This window comes from Dama dama, chromosome 11, assembly GCF_033118175.1.
Source record: "Dama dama isolate Ldn47 chromosome 11, ASM3311817v1, whole genome shotgun sequence".
Classification (NCBI taxonomy): domain Eukaryota; kingdom Metazoa; phylum Chordata; class Mammalia; order Artiodactyla; family Cervidae; genus Dama; species Dama dama.
Window position 1 is genome coordinate 31251678 of NC_083691.1, and position 16537 is coordinate 31268214.

A 16537-nucleotide genomic window follows, 5' to 3' on the forward strand; every position below is an offset into this window, starting at 1 on the left:
TGGTAACTGCCATGAGGCCAGTCGGGGATTAGGTGAGGGGAAGGGGTCCTCCATGCATTGGGCCTAAGGTGCCAGTGAACCCCACAATCCATTCCAGGCCGTGTAACAGTGATTAATGCTGCGAAAGGGCTTGGTCTTCTTTCTATGAGGGAAGAACCCAAAATGGAACTATTAGCAGGCTTGGTTTGAAAGAACTTAAGCTAATATATAGTCCCAAATAGAAATTTGAAAAGAAATTAAGTCCTAAACCTTTTTCACTAAGTATGACATCATTGCAGTCCTTGAAGCTTCTGCATGCATTAACTTACATAGCTCTGCGCCTCCACAGTGGTGATTTATGTATCAGTTGACAAATGAGCACTGTCTAAGGCAGAAATGTTCTCATTAGAAAATGGGCAGTAGACTAATAGGTTTTTTTTTTTCTCACCTTTAGTTGTGGGGACACTGTCTGACAAGCATACACACTGCAGACACTAATGGTCCACAGATGCATTATTGACCATTTCCTAGGCATATAATTTTCTTTGAGCATTTGTGTTTAATAATTACTTAGGGAAAATTCACTTCTTTTCTTCAGACATGATGAATAGGCTGTTTCTCAGCCTGTGAATTTCAGTATGATTACCTTAATTTACCGGAAGCTATAAATGTCAGTACATCCTGCTTTCCTCCAAAGAGCTAGCAAGGAATAGAAAAGCTATTGATGGAATCAATAATTTTTGAAATAAAATTCTTTAGAATTAACGTTACAACAGGTGGAATTTTGCAAGCAGCTTATTGTTTAAAAATTGATAGATAATCATAAAACATTTGGTGTTTTGTAGAACTTAGCAAAGACACAAAGACACACATAAAAACGCAAATTCATATTATTTCCTTTAGATGTGTTTATCTGTATCACTATATCATTCAGATATAAAGTTTCAAATTCTACTTACTTGGAGTTTATTCCGTACTCTTCTGCCTACTAACAGAAACTAGTTTAACATTGAGATCCTTGGTGTAACAACAGTCTAGACCTTGGTGGTAAAGAAGGAAGTCTGTAAAACAGGCACTCTGAAAAACCATAATTATTGCCCTTGTATCTTGTTTCCTAGAAAAGACATGAAGCTATCTTCAGACCTGGGAAGACCATTGAAGTCTTCAAAAGCATTTTGTTTTCCAAATAAAAATATCTGGTTATACACTTCTGATTTCCTCTTAGTTTATAGCATATTGAAAGAGGCCAGAAGCTGAAACCTTGAGAAGTGACAGTAAGCAGTAGGACACTGAATAAAGGCTTTCGAATTTTAATGTGCATTTAAGTTGTTAGAAATGCTTTTCCATACCTAACCCCAGAAAATATGATTCACTAGGATGGGGTAAGGCCTGAGAGTCTCAATTTTCAGTGAAGACCAGGGAATTCTCTTGCAGATGGTCTCTGGACTACACTTCAAAAAACATTGGTATAGACGGAATGCGTGCGTGTCAAGTCGCTTCAGTCACATCTGACTCTTTGCAACCCTATGGACTGTAGCCTGCCAGTCTCCTCTGTCTGTGGGATTCTCAGGCAAGAATACCAGAATAGGTTGCCGTGGCCTTCTCCAGGGACTCTTCCTGACCCAGGGATCAAACCCTTGTCTCTCTGTCTCCTGCATTGACAGGCCCTTTACCACTGGCGTCACCTGGGAAGCCCCATAAATACAGTAAAATCTACCAATAAAAGCAATCTGAACTTTTACCAGTTGACAGCACTAATAGCCCATGTCCCCAATTATTCATTCATGAGATATTTACTGAGTGCCTGCTGCTGTGTGTCACTTGTTAACTAGAGACAAGGAATAAATGAAACAAAATACCATTACTCCCCTCAAGTTTTACGTCTAAGGATATATACCCAATCACAGTATAAGAATGCTACCTTTGAATCATTCATTCCTTTGTTAATTTATTCAGTGAATAGTTATTGAAGATTAATACATATGCAAGGGACTTTGCTGAAAAAGGATGTTCTCTGTTTAAGAAGATAAAATAATGTAATAAATTTTAGAATGATTTTGATGATTAAATTGGTAAACTTCAATTATCTGCAAGATTTACTTAAGTGGAAAACTCTCTTGGTTATTCAGATAATTGAAGCTTAACAGCTCTGATACAGGGCCAGATAATTGTAGCAAAATGAGGTCTTTTTAGTTATTAAACCCCTTGGGTAGAGTTCAGAGTGCATCTGAATGGTTCTTAGTTTTTATATATTGTAAATAATATAAAGTCTTACATATAAGTTAAGAATGTAAAATATTTTCTTTGGAATCCTGTATCTGATAATTTAGATAAAGAGTCCAGTCATATTATCCCCATCTTCATGATCGGTGGATGTAATTGAGATTCTTTTTGAGTTAACAGTGTATTCAGTCAAGCTATACAGAACCAGCCCACGCCTGCACAGCCAGGAGTGTACAACAATATGAGCATCACCGTGTCCATGGCAGGTGGAAACACAAATGTTCAGAACATGAACCCAATGATGGGCCAGATGCAGATGAGCTCTTTGCAGATGCCAGGAATGAACACCGTGTGCCCTGAGCAGGTAAGTGGCACAACTGGCACACTTGCTACCCACACACACACCCAGCTCTGTATCACACCACCCTGCAATTCATTATTCCAGAGAAAATCAGGTATGTTCATACTTGCCCAAAGTAACCAAACTTCTTTTTCTTTCCCTATCTTTTGATAATTACTATTTATTAAGATAATTTTGACAGGTCATGTAAAATTCAAGTCTCATGAGATTTTATTGTTTTAGATTTATTATAAAATAATATATGTATAATACATTGATCGGAACTTATCCTTTCTATTCTGAACATATTTTCTTCATTTTTGCCTTTCAATTCAACAAACTCTGTACTTACTATATACAAAGTTAGCTCTCAGGGAAGACAGTATTAACAAGTTGGGAAGGTACAACCTGAGCAAAAGGTTAGTTGAATAATAGGATAAAACAGTTTTGTAGGAGATATATTTTTGTCAGATTAGGGGTATATACAATTAACCACAGAGGGTTTAAAAGAAAAAGGGTCTGGTTAGGAAAGTCTTCATGGAAAATTTGCCTAAAGGAAGAAATAGAAAAGAATATTCAAGATGAAAAATCTAATGAATGTTAAGGGGATGTTTATATTATATTTAGAGCAGATTTATGTAGTAAACTTTTTAGGAGGTGTTGCAAGCTATCTAAACGTCCAGTTAATCTTGGAGCCTCCTAAAGATTTTTAAGGAGTGAATGACTAAATGCAGAGTGATATTTAAGAAGATCTTTGGGTAACTCTCTGTAATTACTATTCTATCAGCAACCACAAAGTAGACTATGGTGACTATGCTGTAATCATATAGCCATAATTTATAGCAAGTCATAAAAACATGTAAACACTAATTACCTTTTCTTTAGAATTCCTTTTTGATTTGAATTTTTTTTTAAAAAGTTCCCATTGTCCAGAGAAGTTAGCAGGGAAAAAAAACCCAACAACCTAGTGATGTTATAACAGAATATAAGAATTAAATAGTATTGTTTCTTGTCCTTGTTATTATGTTGTTGTAGTTTGGTTTTTAGAATTATTTATTGTCTCTCGTATATTAAGACAAAGTAATAAAAAATATAATGAATTAGGGAAAAGAATATTACATTTAAAATGTATTTCTTAGACTACCCTGGTAAAAAATAAAATAAAATGTATTTCTTATATAGTTGGGTCTTGCTTTTTTATTCAGTTTGACAATCTTTGCCTTTTAACTGGAATAGCTAGACCATTTATATTTAATGTGATTATTGATGTTGATATTGAAGATTTAAATTTCTCATCTTAATTTGTTTTCTTTCTCCCATCTTGCTTTTTTTAGTGTAACTCCTTTGTTGCTTTATTGCTATAAATAATTCCTGTTGTTTTAGTAGTTGCTTTAGAGTTTATAGTATACATCTTTGTCATCATCTGCCTTCAAATGCAATTATATCACCTCATATAAATACAAAAATCTCACAACAGTTTATTTCCATTTCTCCCTTCCTATGCTATTGTTGTCATACATATCGTGTCTGTCATGTCAGAACATTACCATATATATGTTATATACCCCACAATATGTTGTTAGTACTTTTTTACTTAAAAACTTTTAAACAATTATATTTTTTAAGGTTTAAGTAGGTAATTTTTATATTTCCTCATGTAGTTATTTCCAGTGTTCTTCATTTCTTGCTGTAGATCCAAATTTCCATCTGGTATTGTTTTCCTTCTACCAGAAGATCTTCATTTAACATTTTTTATAGTACAGGTCTGCTGGTGGAGAATTCTTTCAGCTTTCATGTGTCTCAAAAGATGTTGTTTCACCTTCATCTTTGAAAATTCTTTTCCCTGAATTCTAGGTTGGTAGTTTTCAATACTTTAAAGACATTGCTCTACTTTATTTCTGATGAGGTATCTGCTATCACTTTTATCTTTGTTCCTTTGGACATGATTGATGTTTTTCCCTTTCTAGGTGCTTCTAAGAGTTACTCTTTTCATCACTGGTTTTAGATAATTGGATTATGATATGCCTTAGTGTGATTTTATTCATAGTTCTATGCTTGGGTTGGGGTTCAGTAATCTTCTTGATTCACAGGTATATAATTTTCATTAAATCTGGAAAAGTATTGGCCATTATTTCTTTAGCTATTTTTTTTTCTGTCACCACCCCCCTCCTCTCCTTCAGAGACTTTAATTACACATATTGTAGGCCATCTGAAGTTACCCCACAGCTCACTGATTCTCTGGCTTTGGAGATTTTAAGGGAGTATGAGACCAGTCATTTTTTTTTTTCTATGTGTTTCATTTTGGATAATTTGTATTGCTGTAATGTCAGATTAACTATTTTTTTCTTTTGCAATACCTGATCTGTCAATTGTATCTAGTGTATTTTTTATCTCAGACATTGCTATTTTCCTCTCTGGAAGTTCCCTTTGAACCCCTTTCATATATTCCATTTCTCTAACATGTTCAGTCTTTCTGCTGTTTTCTTGAATATGTGGAATATGGTTATTATAACTGTTAATAGTCTTGCTTGTCATTTCTAGCATCTACATTATTTGGGAGTTGATTTCAGCTGACTGATTTTTTTCCACTAAATTGTGGATCATTTTCTTGCTACTTTCTTTTTTTTTTTTCCATTATGGTTTATCACAGTTTATTTAATATAATTTCCTGTGCTATATAGTAAGACCTTGTTGTCTATCCATCCTATGTATAATAATTTGCATCTGCTAATCCCAAACTCCCAATCCTTCTCTCCCCTACCGCCTCACCCCCTTAGCAACCACAAATCTATTCTCTACCAATTTATGTTCCCACCAACAGTGCAAGAGGGTTCTCTTTCCGGTGCACACCCTCTTCATCATTTATTATTTGTAGACTTCTTAATGATGGCCATTCGGACCAGTGTGAGGTGGTACTTCGTTGTAGTTGTGTTTTTTTTGTTGTTTTTTGGGGGGGTTTGGCTGTGGTATGTGGCATGTAGAATCTTAGTTCCCTGATCAGGGATCAAACTTGTGCCCTCTGCAGTGGAAGAACAGAATCTTAACCACTGGACTGCCAGGGAAGTCCGCTCATTGTAGTTTTGATTTGCATTTTTCTAATCATCCGTATTGATGAACATCTTTTCATGTAGCTGTTGACCATCTGTATGTCTTCTTTGGAGAAATGTCTGTTTAGGTCTTCTGCCCATTTGGTTGTTTGGTTTTTTGTTATTGACTTGTATAAGCTTGTTTGTATATTCTGGAAATTAAGACTTTATCAGTTACATCATTGGCAGACATTTTTCTTCCAGTCCATAGATTGTCTTTTAATTTTGTTTATAGTTTCCTTTACTGTACAAAAGCTTATAATTTGATTAACTCCTGTTTGTTTATTTTTGCTTTTATTTCTATTACCTTGGAAGACTGACCTAAGAAAACATTGATATGATTATGTCAGAGTCTGCTACTTTGCACACCTGGTAATTTTTTATTGGATGCCAGACATGCGAATTTTACCTTGTTTATGTTTCTATAAATATTGAGATTTGTTTTTGGAAAGTGGTTAAATTATCTGGAAATAAACAGTTTGAATTTTTTCAGGTCTTGCTCTTTTGTTTAGTAGAACTAGAACAATATTTAGTATAGGGCTAATTTTACCCTACCACTGCAGCAAAACCATTCTAGTAAACTACCTGATACTACCTGAATTATGATGTTTTTCACTCTAACTGGTGGATCTGGACCTGTTCCCGACTCTGTGTGATCTTTGAGAATTATTCCATGTACATCTTTTCAGATGAATCTTTCCTCTGCTTTGGGTAGTTCCCTAAGATCCATTAATCATTAATGGATCCATTAATCAACTGATCAGTACTAAGCTGCAGACTTGAGGGGACTCTCTGCAGATCTTTGGGGTTTTCTCTCTGTGTAGTTCTCTCTCATCTGACATTCTGCCCTATGAATTCTAGCTATATCTTCTCATCTCAGTGAGACTGCCAGGCATTGTCTGGTTCTTTGTTCTCATACTGTCCTCAAATTCTCTTTAGGCAATAGGCAAGGGTCGTGGTAGGACTCACCTCAATTGTTTCCCAATCCTTAGGAGCAACTTTCCTTCATGGCCTTTGTCCAAGGTCTTAAATGTGTTCGTTTCGTACATTTTTGTCCAATTTTTTAGTCGATTCAGGCAGAGGATAAATCTGATCCCTGTTACTGAATCTTGCCTGGCAATGGAAGTGTTTTGCTAATTAACTTTTGTGAGTGTTGAATTAACTTTTTATTAAAGTTATCATATATAAGAATATAAAGAAGAGTATACAACTAGATGAATTTTCATACACTGAACACACCTTTATAACTATCACCTACATCAAGAAGCAGAACATTACCAGAAGCACCCCACAGGTTCTCCCCTTACACACTCCCTTACATCTCTCTCTACTCCTACGAAGGGAACCACTGTCCTGACTTCTTACTGCACAGTAAATTGCAAAGCTTGTTATTCCTGCTCTCTTCCCATTACTTTTCTGTAGGGGGATTGTTCCTCATTGAGGAATTTGGTCTTCAACTTAAACAACTATATTGTAATTTGGTCTTGTACTTTCTTTAATAGATAAATGATCCAGCACTGAGACACACAGGCCTCTACTGCAACCAGCTCTCATCCACTGACCTTCTCAAAACAGAAGCAGATGGAACCCAGGTCAGTAAGACAGTTCTAAGCCCACAGCTGTCAAATTTTATCTAGATACACAGGAAACTGTATAGCATCATGGTTGAGAGCATGACCTTGAGAGTCAGAGCTGGGTGTGAGTCCTGGCTCTGCTCTTAGTCATGTCATCCTGGGCGGGTTAGGGAACTTTCCTGAGTTGCTGTGTAACCAGCAGAACTAACCTGCTCATAGGATTATGAGAGGGTTAAATGAGTTAAGCTTTCAGAATGTTTAATCAACATTAAATGTCAGGATAAGGGATCACAAATGGTGACCACTAATTGCTATTTGTAAGTAAACACAGTGCTAAAACTTGTGTGTAATCAAAATACCTCAAAAGAGCTCAATAAATTCAGACAAAACGAAATGCATATTGTGTACTCTGCCTCCTCTTAGAAGTTTGTTTCAGAACAATACAAATAACACGGGTGGCCATTTTCCTATATTAACATAAATTAAGATTTTTTAAAAGTATATAGGCCTTATGCGAAGGTGGAGGAAACATGAACAAAGAAACGTGAGACATGTTTGCTCTTTAGGTGAACTGTGGTAAGACGTGAGGAAAGAAAGCTTATGATTTGCCAGGCATTGTGTTAGGCACTGTGTGCTTCATCTCATGTAAGCATCACTATAACCCTATGAAGGGGTCAGTTTCCCTTTTTTCTCGCACAGATGAAGAAACAGAACCTGAGGAGATTTGACTGTGTAATTTACAGAAAAGAAAGTGGCAGAGCTGAGGTTCAAACCCAGGTCTTTCTAACACCAAAGTTTGTGCTCTTTCTGCCATACCACTTAGGGCCTGATAAAACATACAGACATATGCACATGAATTATTACATAACCAAAGAAGGCAAACACAAATTGATTACAAGTAACAAAACCCATAAGCATTCAAAGAAAGGAGACATTGTGGAGATGGTCAGAAGAGCATTTATATAGGAGATGGGACTGAACTGGGCCTTGAAGGACAGTCAGCAGGGCTAGTGAATAGAAAGGTATTGTGGGTTTTGGAGGCTGGGGAAGGAAAGCTTGAGCGTGAAAGTCCAGGGGATTGGAAGTTAGAGGGCACAGAGACAGGGAAACAGTGATATCAGCATAGTCCTGGGAACCCACATCCACTGAGAAGAAAGGGTTTGTGATAAGAATTCATAGGAACTGAAAGTGGGAAAGTAGGTTGGGGCAAATTTCCAAGGGCCTTGAATGCTAAACTCTAAGGGATTCAAATTCAGTCCTGCAAATGGAGCTTCATTCCTGAAGGGGAACAGTGATGGAAGACCTAGTTTAGACTTCATCTTAAGGGGGAGAAGGGGAGAGGAAGAGCACTGGGCAACCAGCTCTGAAAGAGGAAAACCAGTTAGGGAACTGTGTTCATAGTTGGAGCCTCAGGAAATAGGATCTGAGTCCTGTGTGCTGTGTGAAGAGAGGCTTTTGTGCTGGGGGAATTGAGGTCTTCATTCACTAGAAGTTTTTTAAAAGTCTCATACTTACAGAGACATATACTGGAGTAACTCAACAAATTACTTAAGACAAAACAACTGAGTTTCAAAGTTCCTAAGTCCTGGGACAGTATTTGAATTGAAGTAGAAACTGCATCAGAAGATCTCAAGAGGTTGGGACTCAGCTCTCACATTACCCCTCTCACCTGGCAAATCATAAGCTTTGTTTTCGTATTGCCTTGCCTGTCTGTGAAGGTATAGCAGTATCAGAAGTCTTTTGGGAGTTTGGTTTAATCTTTTCAATTTTTAAAAGTTCTAAATAGGTGATCTTTTTTTAATATAGCATTCTTTTTAAAGGAGCAGAATTTTCTCACCTTTGCTTTATCATGCCCTTATTAGTAATTTTTTTTGAGTTTAGAGGCACAAACACCTTATGTATTTCATATGTTGAAACATAAACAAAATTCTGTGTTATTTTATTTTTAAATCAGCCATTGCCTAAACGCACTGTAGTTTGTGTTTATGTTGAGTCTCAGTAGCAAAATCATCTTTCTATAGTGGCTCATCGTGAAATCTCTTTGCTCTAATGTTTTTGTACTTGCCAGATGAAAGCTGGGGAGTGAGTTAGGTAGAAGTATAAAGGTAGTTGTACACAAAAGGAGAAAGGAGAGAAGGACTAGGGGAGGATTCAAGGCTCTCTGCATTCGGAGAGCTGGGATGGGGAAAAGGAGAGAACAGGAACACAGGGGAATTGTTAACACAGAGAGAGATGAAGGCCAAGGTTGGAGCTCTAGAGGGAAAAGAGTAGGAATGAGAAGTTCTACAGAGAACAAAGGTGGGTGGAGGGCACAGAGGCAGCCACAGAATAGACTCAGACAGAGAGCTGGTGTATGTTAGGTACGCAAGGGAGAGCCCCGAAAAAGAAGAGCCAAATGGGAACCTGTGGGAACAAGAAGCGAAGTTTGGGAAACTGGGGGAAAGAGGAGGATGAGGAGAGAAACGACACTAATGTAAATAGAGATTTAATTCATCAGACACTAAAGACACTCGGCTCAGGAATCATCAGCGTTATCCGGGAGAGTGGAGGAGAGGTGAAAGTGACTCAAGTGAATCGAGAGGAGAAAACAGCAGGCATTAGGCTGATGAAGACATTGGATAGTCGGGAGATTTGACAGTTGGTCTGTTAAGGTTGATAGAAAGCAGCTTTTATTCAATTAGGATAGAAAAGTTTTCAAAAATGCTAAGTATGATTGGCATGAAGTTAGTGATGAAAGACCTCCAAAAAATCTATCACTAATCTAAAATACTCCCTGAACCTATTAAATACACACAAGTTTGCCAACTGCAGAGACAGATAGATGCATTGGATGCCTTAGAAGGCATCCCCACTGTTGGTCTAGAACATTCACAAGTGTGATACTGGCCCCATCAGTTCTACAGACGACTTTCTAATAATAAGGCTGGTTGGTAAAGACTAACTCTGGCTTTGTTTCTCTGATAGAAAATGTTAAAACTATGTAACCTTAGACTTTTTAAAGGAATACATGCATTATTACTGAAAGTATTAAGCGCTTATGGAAAAACCGGAATGAACTTTTTGGCCAACTTGATAGTTAAAGGGAAAATTCACACTGTTCTCAGCTAGTAGTTTAGTGTTATTTTCAGCTCATGCGTTTGGATGGACTATCAGGAAAAAATAAGTTAAGTATAAAATTGTTCTACTAATATTTTGCTGTAATTCTAAAGGTAATATGTAAAGGAGCTATGTAATAGTATATTAGATACTACACAAATCCTCTGGACATTAATTTTAGTAATACTCATGTCCTGTTACTGAGTTGTGGTGGTTTTTATTTTGCTAATACTGAGTTAAAGCCTTTAATTTTCTAACATCATAAAGATTTTTTTTACCCTCCTAAAGTCATCCATAGAATACTTTTATAACCAGTTTTCCAAATAATATACCTGTTTTTTAAACCCACCACTGGATACCCAGACTGAAACTGGGCTTTTCCCAATCTTGGCAATATTAGCAATGATGCTCATTTTCAGTATTGATGGCAACCCTGTAGGAGGCTTGACCATTCCAATTTTGATTTTATTTTTAAAGTGTGAACTTTCCAGAACCCTGAGCAAAATGAGTGCAGCGATTTTCTTTTTGTAGGACAAGAAGACAGAAGAGTTCTTCTCTGTGGTGACTACAGACTAGAGGAATGCTCTAGTGAGTTTCCACTTCAAGTAGTACCCACTCATAAGCCGGGGGGGCAGACCCTTCTGTCTAAACACATCTTTTATTTGTGTTCCAGCAGGTGCAACAGGTTCAGGTGTTTGCTGACGTCCAGTGTACAGTGAATCTGGTAGGCGGGGACCCTTACCTGAACCAGCCTGGTCCACTGGGAACTCAAAAACCCACGGCAGGACCACAGACCCCCCAGGCCCAGCAGAAGAGCCTCCTTCAGCAGCTACTGACTGAATAACCACTTTTAAAGGAATGTGAAATTTAAATAATAGACCTACAGAGATATACAAATATATTATATATTTTTCTGAGATTTTTGATATCTCAATCTGCAGCCATTCTTCAGGTCCTAGCATTTGGAGCAAAAAAAAAAAGAAAAAAAAGAAAAAAGTTCACTTTTGTTGGGAGATTGAGAGATGTTTTTGTTTCTTTTTTGTAAAGGCCTTGGATATTGATAAAATAACAAGGCAGAACAGTTGGACAATCTCTCTCTTGAGCCAAATTTAATTATTCTTATTTTTGTAATCAGTCATTGGCTTCTTATCTGGATGAAGACTTTTGGAGGAGAACCAAAAGGACGAGTTCTAAGGGGAAGATGCAGCTCCACTTCAGCTGGCTCAGTCCCAACCCTGCCAGGGAAGAAGGGCCCGGTGGGGCTTGGCCTGCGTCCGTCCACCAAAGGCTGTCACACGTCTCTGAATCAACAGCCCTACCCTTCCCAACCAGGCAGCTTGTGTGTACAATCAGCTTCTTCTAGCAACTCTGTATCTGTTGGCTTCGAGAGAATATTTTGCCTCCACATATGTACCCCTTCTCCTTTTTTTAAAGATGGATTTAAACCAAGATGCCTCCAGGAATGAGGACGAAATGAGTGTATTCACAGAGGAATCCAAAAAAAAAAAAAAAAAAAATACAATTTTGGGGGAAAATGCAATAATTTTTTGATGAGATGGGTGAAGGACAAGAAGTGAGTTATGTCAGTTATTGTAGATACAATTCTCTGATTTAAATCTGGAAGATAAAAAAGGCAGCCTGTTCTTTCTGCTTTTATTGTATTAACAGCTGAGGTTAGCTAAAGTTATTTAAAATAAAATTAAATTTATGATTCAAGTAGCTTATTTTTCCCTTTAAATCTCACTGTAAATATATTTGATTTCTTGTAGAAATTGATTTTCTTCTGTTTAATTTTATGGTTTTTATTATCATACTCTTGATTTTTCTAAACTTCTGTGTGTGGAAATATAACATTGATTGACTTACAGTTACCTTTGGCTAGTAATATTTCATTATTTTAATAACCGTGACACCACGTATGGATTTACTTTGGGTTTCAAATCAAAATGTCACTGCCAGAAAGAGCTGTTCCAGACGAGACTAGCGCCTCCTGCCCCGGCGTGTCCGTGGGATCAGCTGACTTGAGAGTGGTGCAAGGAATTCTCACCAGAAGTGCACAGACCACTTGTACAGAGAAAAAAGTAATACTCAAAGGAAAAATCTTCTTTTTTTTTTTTTTTTAGATTGACTTTGGGAATTTGAATTCTCATCAGTGCAAATATAAATCTCTATATCCTGCTCCGAGGCTAATTGGTACCATATCTTCCCTTTGTGTCTTGTCACTCTACCATGTCTTGTCTCATCCTGGCCTCAGAGTCAAGGACCCAGTGAACTGACTTTCTAGTTCTCGAAGTTCCAACTGAAAGGCCAGGAAAGCCTGAGAAAGGGATTGTGGAAGAAGCAAAGGTAGACCCCCTGTCCCTCGCCTTTACTGCCCGCCCCGGGCCTGTGAACGATGACAACATCTGACATTGTGCACCAGCTACCTCTGCTTCCATGGCAGAGAAAAGGCCATAAGAACTAACAATGAAAGAGGAGCACGGACTCAGACATCAAGGAAGAAGCCATTTTCCCAGGTCCTCTTTTCTGCATCTCATCACCCTTAGTTACAAGTAACATTGAACAGCATCTATTTAGAACCTATACCGAATATAAAGATTGATGGAAGGGCTCAAGTGGGTAGCAACTGTGAAACAGAAACAGGACACTCAGTTACAAACATTCTTTTAGTTTTTCAGAAAAATGCATCCCTGATTTCATTCATTCCCAGCTTGAAAGCCCAGCCATATTACTCTATTCCCTCTCAAACTGTTTTAGGAGGTCATTTCTGTTTTGTTTGTGATACTTAGACGTGCAGACTTCAGGAAGTTCACCTTTAACTTCAGCATTCCAGATGAAGTTTCCTGACTCAGTGCTTTTTGCATAAGGAACTTTAAAAAAACAAAAAAAACGGTAAGGAAAATAGGAGATGCTAACATCCTCCCCCATCCCAACTGCACCTTAAAGTTTGCATGTCACCTTCAAGGTTTTATAATTGCACTGTTTGTTTTATGTATGTACAGATTAAAATTATTGCTACATTTGAGGAAAATAAAATTGCTTGCTTCTATGTAATTCCTGTCATTCCACAGGAAATTCACTTTTCCAGGTACTGAATCGATGAGTTGCCTCTTCTTTTACAGGGAGGAAAAGAAGCCTACATCGTGCAGAAATTGTCAAAACCCAAATGACTAATGATAATTAAAGGATAATAACAAAGGATCCCTGAAGCCAAAGCTCCTCAGAGTCACCCTAATACGAACCAGCCCAGGGAAATTTGAGAAGGTCTCAGTGATAGGAGGCTGTGAGGAAGTTCTAACTCTGGCCACTTGTCTGATGATTAAACGCTGTGGTCCTGCTGTTTCTTGACCCAGGAAATCAGGTCCAGGCAGCACTGCTTGGCCACGAGATAATCTCCTTCTCACAGTCATTGGTGTTTACAGACAGACATTTTTTATTACACAGATGTTGAAGCTTACTTGAGGCTCCTTCTTGGCAATGCATTTTATGAAAATCAGGCCCTATTTCTTCTTTGTGTGTTTTTAAGGCAACCAGATCTACCAGCACTTGGCCACCCAGAGCCAGTGGGGTAGGGAGGGTGAGCAAATGTGATTTTAGAGGGAAGAGAGGGGGTCTGTCACACACATACTCTCAGACATAACCACACACCGATTTTGTAGCTGTTGTCTGAAGTCATACTTTTGGGGGAGCAAAGCCTTTTTTCCAAAAGTCAGGATAAGGTGGGGAAAAAAAAGGGATATTTCTCTCAGATGAAGCTGAACATTGATTTAAATTTATCTTAAGGTAGGGGCGGGAAGGCATTGGAAAAGCAAATAGTAACAACTGAGGAAAAAGTACGGTTGATATAGAATTTCGTCTTGCCTAAGCAAAGTGTGGTTTTGCCTAAGGTAGTTTCCACACTTGGAAGCTGTCTCCTGGGCCCTCCCAATCAAAGAGAAAGAAAGGACCGTTGTCCGTTTACATAGGAAGTTGTGCTGATTTCCTTGTTGATGTTAACTGCTCTTCCCAGAAGAGCTGCTCCACTTGAATACAGTGAATAATTCAGGGCAAGCTCAATCCTTGACCATTCCTGCTCCTCTGAAAAGAATCTTGATGATTTAATTAAGCCCATAAATTCTTTTTTATTGGAGAAATCTGCCAAAGGAAGCATTCCTCCATCCAGAACCCTTTCTGCAGCACTAAATTAGTTTTCTTTATATGCTTTATGTTCATTGCCACAAGAGCTCTTAACAAGATTGAAGAAGCACAAAGCTCTGTCCTCATTCAGCACATTTTATTGTCTTTATCCAGGGCACAAGGATATGGAAGGAGTCAGAGAGATGTGAACCTTGCCCTCTCAGACCATATATACACATTGCAGGACTTGCATAGTTACAATCACAATTGGATAAAGTGGTATAAAGGAAGGGCTTCCCAGATGGCACCAGTGGTAAAGAACCCACCTCCTAATGCATGAGACATAAGAGACACAGGTTCAATCCCTGGGTCAGGAAGAGTCCCCTGGAGAGCATGGCAACCCGCTCCAGTATCCTTGCCTGGAGAATCCCCTGGACTGAGAATTCTGGCAGGCTACAGTCGACGGGGTCGCAAAGAGTCGGGCATGACTGGAGCAACTGAGCACACATGGCGTAAAGGAGAGTTAGAAGTCGCTCTGTGCGTGAGACCTTGTCTGGTGACGCAAAGAAGGTTTCCTTGAGGAAGAAATTGTATTTGAAGTGAGGTTTGCAGGATGCAGAGGAAGGAGCTCAGTGCAGAGCACCCTGAGAGTTCTGAGAAATAGCGTATGTGAAGGAAGGCCTGGAGGCAGCAAAGAGCCCCAGAGAGCTGCTCTTTTCAATTGGTAACCAGTGTTCTGAGTTCTCAAACATGTTATTAGAGTTATGTCAGCCAGTGGAATGAAAAGTAATTTAAATCAGCCTTTGGCTCCAGGAGGAATATGAACTAGGCTTTCGGATCCTCTCTTGGAAACTCTGCCAGCCAGTAGCTGAGGTCTCTTCCATAACAGCCCTATCCCGCCAGAAGTTAAGGCTTTTATAGCTTTTACACCATTTTTTGGAGCTGATGATAATTCTAAAAATTTAGGGAAAATAAATTTGCATTGTAACAATTTCTAAGGCACTTTATAGGTACATTATCTCATTTAAACCTCTGCAGTCCTCTGAGAAAGTTGTAAAGAGAAAGGTCATAAAAGAATCTGACTGCAATACAGGAGACGTGGGTTTGATCCCTGGGTTGGGAAGATGCCCTGAGAAGAACATGGTAACCCACTCCAGTATTCTTGCCTGGAGAGTCCATGGACAGAGAAGCCTAGCAGGCTTCAGTGCCTGGGATTGCAGAGTTGGACACAACTGAGTAACACACACACTGGAACTGGGACTTGAAATCAACTCTTTTAATTCTAAGTTCTAGATGGTGGACAGAGGAGCCTGGCAGGCTTCAGTCCATGGGGTCACAAAGAGTCAACAACTAACACACAGACACACACACACTGGAACTGGGACTTGAAACCAACTCTTAATTCCAAGTTCTGGATGAACTATTCTGGACTATATGATTTAGGACTTCATATGGAGCCTGTATGACTTTTAAAAACGGGCTTTGCAAACAAGGTCCCTTCTCTGGAGGCAGGCAGAGAGCCTGCCCTTTGGAAGTCTGAATGGGGGTGAGCTTTAGCATGAAGTCAGCAGGAGTCCCGACACAGTTTGGGAGAGGCATTCTGTCCCTGCGTATCTTAACAGGAAGTGAAGGCTCCATGAAATGGCAGTGTCATTCCCTTAGTGTGAGAGAACTTGGGAAAATGTGGGTCCCTTGTGGGGCAGGTGTAAAAAGGACTGGCCAGAAGATCCCTTTTGTGAGCCAAGAAATTTGGCTTCTTGGAGCAGATCACGGAGCATTCACTTTTTCTTCACTCTTGATCCTTCTGCAGACAACGAATCTTTCTATGCTGGAGGACAGCTCTGGTCTCATCATTGGCGCTTATCTTAGAACTTTGGTCGTTTGTGCCACCAGCAGAACTAAGCAACGCCTAGAGGTATCTGTGGCCAACCTGAGACATTGGCTTGAGGAAAGAAGACTTAAAATGCTAAAGGAATAATTTCCATATTCCATCAGGTTTTCCTCCCACTCCAGTGCCCAGAGGTCCTAAGGTACAGAATAAAACAAACCTTGGAACGAGTTTTTAGGATTAATACCATTTTATATGAGCTTGGGGTCGCACAGAGTCGGACACGACTGAAGTG

The 16537-nt window shown here is 38.7% G+C and overlaps 1 protein-coding gene across 11 annotated transcripts in view; it reads left to right on the forward strand.

The window, feature by feature from the left end:
- Positions 1–13352, forward strand: part of NCOA1 (nuclear receptor coactivator 1) — a 205941-nt gene extending 192589 nt beyond the window's left edge. For 8 of the 11 annotated variants that reach the window (XM_061154920.1, XM_061154918.1, XM_061154921.1 and 5 more), the window contains 3 exons: positions 2383–2566; positions 7131–7220; positions 10972–13352. In XM_061154920.1, the coding sequence (XP_061010903.1) occupies positions 2383–2566; positions 7131–7220; positions 10972–11142 (445 nt within the window). In that variant the 3' untranslated portion in view covers positions 11143–13352. Of the gene's footprint in view, positions 1–2382; positions 2567–7130; positions 7221–10829; positions 10887–10971 lie in introns of all 11 variants that reach the window. The other 3 variants (XM_061154928.1, XM_061154927.1, XM_061154926.1) reach the window with 3 other exon arrangements.
- The last annotated feature ends 3185 nt before the right edge of the window (positions 13353–16537 follow it).